Below are 13234 nucleotides of genomic sequence, written 5' to 3'. Positions count from 1 at the left end.
TTCTAACCTTAGTTGAGAGCTGCAAGTGTGTAAAGATAAAGAGCTGTTAAGTGGTGCTGGGCTCTTCACCGTCTGTTGAGTAATGGCCGAGGTGCCGATCGACCCGCCAGTCCCATAAAGCCTAGAGCCGAGAACAGGCAGACTTTTCACACCCAGACCGCCACCAGCAGAGCTCTGCAGCTGCAGTAAAGATTAAGTTGTTCTGTATTTTATATCGCGCCGGTGTTAACCTTATATTAAAAATCAGATATTGGCTCGTCGCTGAAATGATGGATATGATGCAGTTTGTTTGATTTTTATTCAGTGATTATTGTAAAATCAATAAGCCTTGATGTGACGTTAACCTCAGACTCTACAGTATGTAAACAGTAACACTTTACGGTGGGGGAAAAAAGCGGTGGGGCAGCTCCTACTTCAGTCACATGACCAGAAAATTACACAATTTACACACAAATTACACCTTAACAGCTCTTTAAGGTGATAGATAATATGTCAGAGCTCTGGGTGTTTTAGCCTGTTGTGGAGTTTTTTTGCTCCCAGGTGACCAAACAAAATCGATGGCTGCAGCTTATTTAGTTCAACAGGTTCCCTCCTTTTAGTGAAGGATACAAACAAACAAACGGTTGGGAGTCACCTAACGTCTACGTCTATTGACCTTCAGCTCATCTTTTAACACCATAAATCAATTTAAACGTCTGCATGAATGCTGATCACTCCATTTCCCTCTGGATCTGCAGCTTCTCCTCGTTCATCTTGTTGCTGAGGATAGTTCTGTAAGACTCTGGCTCTATGTTTAGGGTCGTTATTGTGCTGCAGGATCATCCAAAGTGCCATATTATTATATAACTGTGCTGTAGTTGTTTTATTTTGAAAAACTGCATATCATTCTCACGTTTTTTGGCATCCCGCTCCTCATTTGTAAGATGTTTATGCTGAATTATCGCCATTGTGCGTGGACAAAAGAAGAGTAGAGGACGGTGTGTCCCTCTCTCTGTATGTGGCTAGCGTGAGCCCCACAGCCTGTAGTAATCATCCCACACATTATTACAGGAACCACAGGAAGCCTGATTGTGTGTGTGTGTGTTTTGCCGTTCAGAGATCTGAGTGTAGTATGCACATTGCGGCAGAAAATGGACCTCAGCACAGCCGCCACAGGAAATCTGATTTCACAGATGCACGCAGCCCTCCCACACTCGGGGTTAAAGATTGTGAATCCGATACGTGGGTGCGTGAGGACAGATGGTGCCTTTCTGTTTCGTGAATTGATAACCCTGTTTACCTTCCGCCTGTATCTTCAATGTTGTATTTCTAGAGGTTTTTTTTCACCCAGTACAGTATAAAATTGACAAAAAATACCACACGTTGGCACAAAATCAACATATGTATGATCAACTCCTTCACTTGTGGCAGCAACTCTCCTCCCTACCCGCCTGGAGGGAACAATCCAAACAGTTTTCTGGCCTCAGACCTGGAGGTGCTGACTCTCATCCCGACCGCTTCGCACTTGACTGAAGACCGTCCCAGTGCACACTGGAGGTCTCAACCTGATGAAGCGAACAGAACCACATCATCCGCAAAAAGCAGCAACACAATCCTGAGGTTCCCAAACCGGACACGCTCCTCACCTCGGCTGCACTTTGAAATCCTGTCTAGAATATCACAAAGAGGATTGGAGACTAGGGGCAACCTTGGCCTTGAGTCCAACACCCACTGAAAATGTGTCTGACTTGATGTGACGAGGAACTGAGCCAGAAGCTAAAGCTCTCTTTACCAGTCGATCTACGTCCCAACCCTCATCTATGGTCATGAACCGTGGGCAGTGCCTGAAAGGGCAAGATTGTGGATACGAGTAGCTGAAATGAGCTTCCTCCCTGAGGAGTCAGCTGAGGTGGTTTGGGCATCTGGTTAGGATGAGTACTGGGCACCTCCCTTTGGTGGTTTTCTGGGTACGTCCAACTGGGAGGAGACCTCGGGGTAGATCCAGAACTCGTTGGAAGGATTATATATCTCATCTGGCCTGGGAGCTGGAAGGTGTTGCTGGGGAGAGTGATGTCTGGAATACTCGATGGAAGTATGATAAAAGAATAAAAAACTTGCCTCAGCTTGACTTTAAACTAACGTCCATCATTTTCTGTTCTTGTCTTTTGATATACAGGAGCTGTGTGAGGACCCTCACCTGTTTGTCGATGGCATCAGCGCACATGACCTCCATCAGGGACAGCTGGGTAACTGCTGGTTTGTGGCGGCGTGCTCCAGTCTGGCCTCCAGAGAGTCTCTGTGGCAGAAGGTGAGTGTACATGTACATGTGTGTGATCATCTGTCGTCCAGTTCTTCTTCTTGCTTTGTGTCGTCTTTTTGAGACTGAAATGAAATGGACTCACCTGACCCTGAAACACTGAGCACAGACAAACAGTTGTGGGTTGCCTCATGTTTACTATTAAATTGCACATTTGAAGTTGAACAGTGGCTTTGACTCACTTCTGACTGGTGAGCATGAACCTTTGCGGTTTGCCAATCATTTTAGTTGAAATCACAATTTCGTTTTTTTTTACCTTTAGGCTAGTCAACTCGTCTGAATTTGAAAATCAGTTTAATAGACTGGTGCAGGGATAATGTATTTTTGCAGTCCAACCCTGAAGTTAGCATCACCCTGGTTCCCTCGACAAAAAGCCAGTGGGATTCTCCCATTGGTTTTTACTGCAGAAAATATACTGTGACCAACAAAAGTCTGTGAAATTGTTGAAATGCCTGGTTAGAAAAACAACTTTTTTTCTCCATTGAACAGTGTATTTTATTTTTAAACAACACAGAATATTTGGAACATTGATAAATGTGTAAGTTAAAATAAAATAATAATCCCTCTGCTCTTCTTTGCTCAGTCAATGTATTTATTTCACCGATGCTAGACATGCTAACTCTTGTAGCATATGTTCATTTGCAAGACAGCGTCACCTTGAATTTGGCACAGAGTGATAGGTGGTTCTTGATAGGTGACAGGTGATTGGGTAGTCGGCCTGTGATTGTTTGCTTGTGGAAGAGGAAAATCACACTTCTGTTTATGTATGAAATCACTGATTCGCCCTTTTAGACAGTGAGTTTTCTCTCAGTGATGGACTGTCTGAAGTTTGGAGAAAAAAAAGTCGATACTTTTACATTTCTAATTTAGAGATAATGGAAAAGAAAGTGTTTAATGCCTTTTCAAAAAGGAAACTCTACATGTACAGAATCGTGATTTTCCCCATTTTTATTGTTTAAGTGTCCATTAGGAACCATTATGATAAGAAGTAAGCACCAGAGGACTCATTACAGCGTTGCCTCAACAGACTCCATCAGTTGGTGGAAGCCTGATTGTTGGAGTCTCCCAGGACAGGCAGGATGCTGTAAGACTAGATGGATGGTCCTGACTTCTGTCGGCAGTGAATGTGGTTTTTATTAGTGTCTTTGTTAAGTTTCACTTTGCTGCTCAACATTTTGAAATGACTTAACTTTTGCATGGAACTGGAAGATAAAACAGTCTGAAACAAATTCCCACAATAACAACAATAAACTACAGTACAGTAATATTTTAAGTTAATTATATTATATTATATTATTTAAGTTATTTGAGTGCACAATACGTAAAAATACTGCTTAAATATTGCTTTTTCTAATTCTATATTTTAATTTTTAAATTATTATAGCTCTTGCACTGCAGTCTGACAAACATATTTAATGTGTTTCCTTCCTGAAAAGAAGAAGATACATCAGAGATTCTTAAATATACCTTAAAGAACTTCAATCTTTTCTGTTTCAGACATTTTGTGTCTTGAATTGTTGAAGTTTTTACAAACTAATTAGAATAAATGTGTTAAAGTCGCATCACAAATCCACTGTTGTCAGCTTTTCGCCTGAAAGTAGTGGTGTCATATTAAAAAAAAGGATATTATTTGAACTGTACTCTGGAGTTTTGGGTGTCAGGATTACTCTGAAATGTTCTTTGGCATCGAGCTCGACAGAGGAAACAAAGTAATTACCGAGGTTTAATAGGATTTGAAACAAGATGCCTCGGCCTGTTGTAGCAAGACGCTGGGTTGTGACAGACTGCTCAGAAAGTGTGTGTACATATGGACGTGTTTGCATGGCATCTTCCTCCCTGTTTACTCTGTTTCACTAAACACACACGTTGTTTTGACATCGGCATCTGTACTCAAGGATTTTCCTTCTTTTTCATGGAATCACTAAGTTCATCTAAGGTTAGTGTTTTTTTTTGTCCTCTGGACCAGAGTACGTCTTACCATGATGTTGATTTTAGCCCCTGCTGCGTGTTATTTCTCATTTTTCTCTACGATTGTGTCACTGGGATCTAATAATCTGTCTTACAAAAACACATAAAATGGACAAAAATTGAAGAAAAAAGTTTGTTGGCACTCTGAAGATGAGCAACTTATCCTCCCCCTGTCGTCTCCCTTGTATTTAGCAAACTGCTCTCCATATTTAGAGCCACTTGAGACTGTACTCCTGCTTTGAAGTTGCATTAAACTCCGACAAAAAAAAAACAAACTAAAATGTAACGACAGTAGAGTAACCAGATTTCCTGTACTTAAAAAATTGATGCTTCAGTATCTTGCATTTGTTTTACAACGTAAATAAAGGACTGGCTGAGTCACAGAGGAGGAAAAAGTAACAGCAGATAGTTAAACTAAAAGCTAAGTAGCCTAGCTTATATGTAGTTTAGATTGTCCAAATATAGACATACAATTTATAATGTTATCTGATTTAATCTGATTTATAATAATCTTTTTTCACTCTTTTAAAACTGTAATCCTTCCTCTGAACGCTCAGGGTTTTGCACAAGAGCATACAATATTCAGCTGGGTATCAGAGGTAGTCGGCTTCATTACATTGTTAAAGAACTCCTACAACTCATTGCATTTCATTTGCAGGTTCATATTCCTTCAGTCTTCATGGTTCAGGAGGTTTTTTTACCAGGAAGCTGAATTATCCTCAGAGGTCTCCTCTTCTCCAAAGCAAACAGTCCTGACAATTAAAATCAGTAAAAACACAAAATAAAACAGAACAAAACAATAAAATCGATGTTTCTCTATGGAAAACTCTGACCCTGGAGCATCAGAAACTTTTCTTGGATGCTTCCTTCTATACCAGTTGCTGTAGTCTACTCAGTCAGGAATGTGACCACAGACACCAGATTTAAAACTTGTATACTATGAAATGAAATACTATGAAATACAGAATACAATACCTGGCGCTGGAGGGCTTAATCAGCATTGTGTGAGCTCCTTTGGCACTAAGGTCTTTAATTCTTCATGCTCATTCATATGTAAAAGTCCCACACTCCTTCTTTAAGGCTTTCACACCTTGTAAAACTTAAAACCCTTTTGTCTCAACTTCAGTGTGAGTGTGTACTTGTTGCTGTCTGCCTTTGTAAAGCAGAATAGTCAAAGCAGCCTTTGTGCAGTTGATGTTCATCTGTTCACAGGCTCCTGTTGGCCACCAGCTTCGCTTCCTATGAAAGCAAAACAAGCAATAGTCCAGGTCTCACAGGAGCAGATACTTGTCCCCAGTGACACTGAGCGCTGGTGCTTCAAAAAAATAATTATTTTGTGTTTTGTACGTGTTAATTACCTGCAAAAAAAAAAGCCTTTAACACCCCAGAGCTGTTGTATCTTTTCATTTTGCATGTGTTAGTGCTTGTTGTTAAACTTTAAGTGTTAGCATGTGTATCTTTGTTTCTCATCACTTCATAATAACATAATCTGTTGGTTAATTCCCCCCAAAAAACCTGGTCCGTTTGTTTAACTCTTGGTTAAAAGGTGATGAGCAAGAGTGAGCAAAAGGACACATACCAATGAGGACAGTCGATAATGATTTGTATTCAGGGCTGTAGGCAACATCGATTTAATTGAGACTCCTGAGAATGTGCAGTGTTAGACTTTTATTTTTTATTTTTTTTGTCAGAGAAAGTGGGAGGTTCATCCTCTGAAGATTTGACGGTTCAGGTGGCGAGTCAGTTGCTTTGAACCGACGAGAAATGAGCCTAATACCTCCTGACGTCTCCGTTACTTTCTTTTCTCTCGCACTTCATCTGGCGCGCGTCGTCTCATTCGCAGTCACAGCCGCTGTTTTATCCCCCGTGGCAGCGAAAAGCAGCGAGGGTGAGCCTGCAGCACGAGGAGGAGGAGGATGAGAGATGAAATCCGCATGCCTCCCCTCTCTTGTTTGTCAGGGTCACCATGCAAGACGGAGATGGATGAGGCAGCAGGAACCTGCTCCGCCATCCACCGGGGAATACTCACACACTCTCAAATGAATACACACTGTCTCTATCCATTATCTCATGTGGGACTCATCTCTACCAAACCTGTCAGGGCTGGCTGTTTGTCAAGCAGGAGGAGAGGGAGGGTAACAGTTTTGCTCAACCAACAAGCACTGATCCGTGTTCAGACAGTTGTTAACAAAATGCAGATACACCTTTTTGATTCGTTAGATTTATTTGGATTTACGCCAAATATCACAGAATACAAGGAAATAAAGAAACACCTCATGTGGAGAACAGAAGCAAGTTAAATCTTAAAGAGTTCTTACAGGATGTTAGATGTAAAATTCAAGGCTTTTCCAGTTTGAGAGGAAGCCGTCCATACAAAAAAAATGCAGGGTTAACCTAAAATTAACTTTTCTTCTTCAACTAAAAGCACACAAGCACAGGACAAGTACAGAAGAAGAGTTTGTAGCAAATATCCGTCCAGGTTTTTGGTCCAAGTCTCAACTATCCACTGAGAAGGTGATGGAGCAGTCGATAGTCTCGGGGCTGCATCCTTCTGCAAATGCAAACAGGAAGTACATCACCTTCCTGACCTTAGCCAGCTCCGCGATCCTCTCTCCAAACTCGTGCGCGTCCGCCTCGAAGCACTGGACGGGCGCGTCGCGTGCGTCGTTTGGCGCCTTCCAGAAAGTCCCGACGGGCTCCAGCAGCTGACGCGTCATCAGGTTGGTGAGGTCGGGCGTCCAGAGCTGCGAGGTGGCGGTGATGGTGAGGCGTCCCACCTGCGCCAGCTGAACCGTCCAGTGTGAAAAGTGGAGGGACTGTTTGGAGAAGTCCAGCCGGTACACGGCCTCGTTGGGCCGCAGCAGGCGCTCGCCGTCCTGCCTCTTCTGGCCCCGCTGCTGCAGAGACTGAACCCGCAGCCGCATCACCTCCGTCAGCTGGTTGTCCGGCCGGAAGGGCAGCTCCAACTCCGTAGACATGCTTAAACGGCAGCTAACTTAAGCGTCGTAACTTTCTGTCTCTGTGCAATAACTCTCACTCTCTGCTCTCGCCTGCAGGCTTGTACAGTATGCATGTGTTTATGTTTGTGTAGCACTGATGGAAGAGGGTGGAGGCGGGGTACAGAGGAGCAGAGGCGCTAGGCAACCAGATCTAATGACATTTGCAACCACAACACAAGGTTTCCCTTCAGGGAGCTGTGTTTAATACTGTTTGTCACACATTTATTTGTCTCACATTTGTCTGTATCATGTGTTTTCTTGGTTATGTTCTTGACTCTTATACCTGATGTTAACAAGATCCTAGAGGCTTGTATGAGTGGTGATGTGTTTAAGAGGAAGGTGGTGCCTCGTTTGTTGGTGTCTATCAGGTGTGGGGGAGGAGGGGAGGACAGTAAGGGGGAAGCCTCTTCATCCCCCTCTGCCCCCTTTGTATTGACAGACAGCGGGCGAAGCCAAGGTGTTTCTGGTCAGCCGTCGGGTCGCTTCCCTACAAGGATTCAGTTGCTGCATAGCGACACTGGGCGTAGATGAAAGCTGAGATAGATGGAGGCTTCGCTCTCTCACTATCCACGGTGCAGAATCCAGAGAGAGTAAGCAACAGCAGGGCGGAGTGCAACAGAGACTGCGTCCCGAAGGATTACAAAATGACTCTGAGGTTTCTGTGGTGCAGTGCTTTGTTTTTTTCCCCTCTTTCTTCCTCCTCCTCCTCTTAAAGAAACTGTTGCTGCCTCACGGAGCCGGCGCTCTGGCGAGGCCAGATTCTCTCCATCAGCCGAGTGTCACCGCCTGCGGAGCGGTTTGACAGGAACTGCTGTTCAGTTAGCGCACCTTGACATCTCCAAGGACACCCGCTGGAGCGGTGTCAGTTAGTTCACATGTGGTGTCGCTCACTGCATCATTTCCAGGACTTTTTATTGCGTGCTGTATTTATGCCCCGGCAGAGGTTTCGCAGGTGCCCTTTCTGCAGGTCGCCTCGAGGTTGGGTGCTCTGTTATGACACTTGAGTCACAGCGGGCTCATGGGATTGCAGCACTTAGTAAATTTTAAAGAGCAATCACAACATGACGTAGTGCAGGAGGTGCTTGTTACTCTGCTCTCTGTGGCTGTGAAGCATGTATTACTGGACACTCTTCAGGCATTGATTTACTATTCAGTTGGTTCTGTGTCAGGAACCAGTTTGAGCAGTTATCCAGTCAAACTAGCTTCATTATTAGACACTGATGCTTTCTTAGATCATGAGATTTTATACTCAGTTTTACACTCAACACATTTTTCTTCAGATGGAGAGAAAAAGTAATCCTCTAAGTATAGAAATATTTACTACATCTATTCACTCTTGTTTTGTGAGAGGGTTCAGGAAGCAACCAGCTTCTCGTGAGCTTTTTTTTTTATGAGCAGATGTATTCCTCGAAAATCAACATTTCCTAAGAATAAAGTGGGAGACTGCGAGGGCACGTCTGCAACATTTAGCATCTCCTAATCACGATTATTTTGATCAGTATTGCTGTAGCTAGCTCTCAGTCCATCCTTTATCTGTACCGCTTATCCTTTAAGGGCTGCAGGGAGCTGGAGCAGATCGGCAGTCCATCGCAGGGTCAACACATACAGAGACAACCAACCATTCACACTCAAATTCACACCTACGGACAATTTAAAGTCTGGACTGAAACTTTTTACCCAAAATCAAACAGCGCTGCTTTCTCTCTCTGGTTTATTGCATATGATTTGCTCTTGCTTAACATCACTTTCCCTAAATCTGAAAACACTTCCAGAGTATTTTTGTTGTTGATGGTTTTTCATGTTATATTTGTCTATTTGACCGTGCAGCACACTGTTTACTGCTCTGAATGTTGCATTAAGCAGTTTTTTAATTCTTTGTTTTCAGGCTTTACTTGGATATGTTGTTTGTTTCTCGCCTCTCATGTCAAAAAAATAAATAACTACAGTTCACAAAATGGAGGCTGGGTTACTGAGGTTTCACTGGACCACAGCAAATGCAGGCAGCTGAAACACACACACACACACACTGCAGTCAAACAGTTATTACCTCTCACCCATGTCCTATTACAGCTGGATTTATGAGCGAGAGGGCCAAGGTGATAAATTTGTCCCCTGATCCTAAATGCATCAGCAGACACGAGGGTACGCGGCCTCAGTCTGGCAGCCCACTCCACCTTGACATTATTTATGCTCCGTGGACCGGCGGCTGTTTGTCTGGCTTACCTGCCCTTTTGCTTCCCCCATCTCCTCTCCCTGCAGGTCATTCCAGACTGGAAGGAGCAGGAGTGGGATACCGAGAAGCCGGACTCGTACGCCGGGATTTTCCACTTCCGCTTCTGGCGCTTCGGGGAGTGGGTGGATGTGGTGATTGACGACCGGCTACCGACCGTGGACAACCAGCTGGTCTACTGCCACTCCAACGACAGCAACGAGTTCTGGAGTGCCCTGGTGGAGAAGGCCTACGCCAAGTTAGTATCAGTGCCAACAAATATACAGATCCAGTTTTAGAAACAGAACAGAAAGTATCTTGGAGTGAAAAATGTCCATGAAGCTTTCCCTGAATCAAAAATGATGGCTTCAGATGTCTTATTTTGTCTGACCAAAAGTCCAAAACCCAAAGTTTTAATTTAGTTAATTATGATATAAAACAGAAAAGCTTAGATTAGAGATGAGGCAACCAATAAAAGTTCAGCAGTTTTGCTTCAAAAATGACCCATTAACTGATTAATCGTCGGAGTGTTGCAGCTCTAATAATCGTCACCCAACTCTTCTCTTCCCGCAGGGTTTACGGCTGCTATGAGGCTTTGGACGGCGGCAACACTGCCGACGCTCTGGTGGACTTCACCGGCGGCGTTTCAGAGCCCGTGGACCTGCTGGAGGGTCAGATGGCCACGGACGAAGCGGCGCGTAACCAGCTGTTTGAAAGAGTTCTCAAAGTTCACAACAGAGACGGCCTCATCAGCTGCTCCATCAGGGTAAGTGGCAGGTTCACGTACTGCAGTCAGTCGGACATATTGGCTGGGACTCATGAAACTCCCTCCAGTATATGTTGAGATATTAATAACTGAAAACTTTGACCTGTTGGTGGCACTGGATTAAATCTTCAATATTTAACAGAAAGCCTGTGGCAGGAAGGAAGCAGGCTGCATGACGGCGAATGTGTTATTACTCAGCGTTTTTGGAGCTTGACCCTCAACAATATTAACTCCATTTACACCAGATTGAATCTAGATACAATTTTAACCTGATTTCATTTACATCAGGTATTAATATGCGTCTCCCGTGTCCAATGTAGCTGTCACTTTTTCAAAAAATCAACATCGAACGAATTTGAAATGTCCTCCATTTACGTAACAAACCAACGCTCCGATACCATTAGCTTAGTTTACTGATAAGTCAAGTAATAGGTCAAGCTGCTAGAGCGCCCTCTGCTGGATCACTAACTACAACACCAGGTCATTACAGCTTGAATGTGAACGGCTAGCTACTTAGCTGCTATCTCTCTGGTTTAGGATTTCCACCCACATGGTTGTTGTATGTGGACTGACAACACAATTGGATTCAGTGCATCCTCAATGCGTCCTTAACCACCTCGATTGGTCACAAACAATGCGTCTTGGGTGCATTTCATCCGATCACCCAAAAACACATTTCAATACCAGGTGTAAATGGGGCAAATAAGTCATGATATCTCAGTTTCTGCTGCTTTGACTCTTTTTTGATTCTTTTTTAAATCTGGCTCTCTCAACTTCTTATTTTGCAACCTTACTTCTGGCAATTTCAGCCACACGTCAAAACCTGCTCTCTGAAAATGACCTAATCCACCAAAGCTGACCTCTTGTGCACCCGGAGCCCTCTGAATAATTAGAGCATTTTCTGCTATGATTTAAAATCCAGGGCTGAAAAACCCTCCGTCTGTCGTGACTGAGTTTCTGGAGACACAGCAGAGATAGTAGCCTCCTTTAGCGTCAAATCTCTGCATAGCATCTCTCTGCAACTTCTCAAAGGCTCCTCGATTCGTTGCAGTAATTTGTGTGAAATTACATGAGGTACACACAAATGAATAGCATGCAGTTTGTCCATCATGCAGACACACAGCCTGAGTATTGTCTTATTGACACAAAGGAGTGTTTTTGTGTGTTTCAAATCAAGCTTAATGAATTATGCTTCATTATTCAAGGCGAAGAAATCCTGGACTTATGTTTCTTTTTGTGAATTCAAGTCTATATGTTAAGAAAACAAAGCGTTCGCGGTCTTATAAATATCACCATCATTGGAAAAGAGAGAGTTTGGCCCTTGGTCTCCTGTCTCATTCCAATCTCATTCCCCCCCGACGTCCTGCTCCTGCAAGAAACTAATTCACAGTCCCTTATTGTGATTCAGAATCAGGTGCTGTTCAATTCTTAAATGATACAGCTCTTTTAAATGCATGAGCTTTTATTCTGCGGGGTCTGATATTCAACGTGAAGAGTAATGAGAGCTCGGAGAACATAACCAACACCACACACCATACAAAAAATACATTTTCCACCTTTCTCCATTGTTCTTATTATTTACCAGCCCCTATTCTTCAGTCATAAATTGTTGTTCTGGGGATGTATGAATCCTACACCTATCCTCTGAGACCCTGTGTTTACGGTTGGTTGGTAATATTCATGGCTTCATTGCATTTTCCAGCTTTCGTGGATGGATTTAAAGAAAAACAGGCAGGAAAGAAGAGGATAGAAAGACTGATGATACATGATATTGTTGCCCTGTAATTATAGCGTCCAGTAGAGGGTACAAAATGATTCAAAACCAACCGGTGGGAAACGTATGTAGACCTGATATGAATGCAAATTACATTACACCCAAGAGAGAGAGCACCAACGAAGAAGAGCAGCAATAATGTAATAATAACAAGTACAACATCATAGAAACAAATTACTAAATTGTTTATATGCTTCAAACACCTCCTGCATCCTGCAGCCATCTGAAAGTAGAAGATAAAATTATGTCATTTAATAGTCATACATTTTTACATTGACAGTCTCTCTGAAGTTTTTCCTCAGCAGGTCGGGTTTGGGTAGGTTTTCCTTGGGTCCGTTCTGTAACTGGTCCCAAAGTTTTTGGACTTGTGACGTTCATGACTTTGTCTCTAGGTCTCAGAAATTTCTTTGGTGAATGAACAGAAACTGCAAAAATAAGACCCTAAGTTGTGATAAAACAAAATTATCCACTAACTTAAACACAACCTCCTTGTGTACTTCCCTCTTTTCTTTATGATCCACCACAGCGCCTCTGCTTTCACCCACCAAATCTCCCTGTTTGTGCTTTTATTTCTTTAGGCGACCACAATAGAGGACATGGAGGCGAGGCTGGACTGCGGCCTGGTCAAAGGCCACGCGTACGCCGTCACGGACGTACGGAAAGTGCGGCTAGGTCACGGACTGCTGGCCTTCTTCAAATCGGAGAAGCTGCACATGATCCGCATGAGGAACCCCTGGGGAGAGAAGGAGTGGAGCGGGCCGTGGAGCGACAGGTGATCGCAACGCTGCCACCTACAGGCCGCACCTCATCGAGTCTTTACAAACCGGGGGTGTGACGAATAAGTAATACAAGGGCGAAATACTCACCTCATCAGTAATGATTGCAATGTAAATCTGCAAAAAAGAAACAGTCCTTTCCATGTGGTCATTATATATGAGCTATAAATTCACTGAATTTACAGAAGATGTACTGAATCGTGATATATATCGTTATAGTTTCTGTCGTGTCATCAGGGAGTGTGACTGGTTTCTCTCAGCTCCGTTGTCAGGTGTTTACCTGCCAATAACTACATGCCCGTCGCAGTAAAGGAGAAACTACTGGTGCTACAGTGAGTTAACACCGGCTGATAACACTGTCAGCAGCCCGGCAGGAGAGACATTTGTTTAGTGATCTATGTGAGTCAGATAAACAGAAACGATGTCGTCCTTTTACTTGTGTCCTT

At 43.4% G+C, this 13234-nt stretch overlaps 2 protein-coding genes across 2 annotated transcripts in view; one reads left to right on the top strand and one right to left on the bottom strand.

Moving 5' to 3' along the window:
* Nucleotides 1–13234, top strand: part of LOC108893553 (calpain-5) — a 50387-nt gene that overhangs the window by 20870 nt on the left and 16283 nt on the right. Inside the window, exons 4-7 of the mRNA XM_018691672.2 lie at nucleotides 2156–2287; nucleotides 9523–9731; nucleotides 10046–10238; nucleotides 12591–12784. Coding sequence (XP_018547188.1) covers nucleotides 2156–2287; nucleotides 9523–9731; nucleotides 10046–10238; nucleotides 12591–12784 — 728 coding nt within the window. The remainder of the gene's footprint in view (nucleotides 1–2155; nucleotides 2288–9522; nucleotides 9732–10045; nucleotides 10239–12590; nucleotides 12785–13234) is intronic.
* On the bottom strand, nucleotides 6378–7295 carry ompb (olfactory marker protein b). The gene has a single exon (XM_018691677.2). The coding sequence runs from the start codon at nucleotides 7240–7242 to the stop codon at nucleotides 6760–6762; it is 483 nt and encodes a 160-aa protein (XP_018547193.1). The 5' UTR covers nucleotides 7243–7295; the 3' UTR covers nucleotides 6378–6759.

This window comes from Lates calcarifer, linkage group LG20 (assembly GCF_001640805.2).
Source record: "Lates calcarifer isolate ASB-BC8 linkage group LG20, TLL_Latcal_v3, whole genome shotgun sequence".
NCBI lineage: Eukaryota > Metazoa > Chordata > Actinopteri > Centropomidae > Lates > Lates calcarifer.
The sequence above is the reverse complement of the archived record's forward strand: the minus strand, read 5'-3'. Positions and strand labels throughout refer to the sequence as shown.

What these genes read in the sequence shown, in the direction of transcription:
- ompb (XM_018691677.2), bottom strand. Translation starts at nt 7,242, where the DNA reads ATGTCTACGGAGTTGGAGCTGCCCTTCCGGCCGGACAACCAGCTGACG.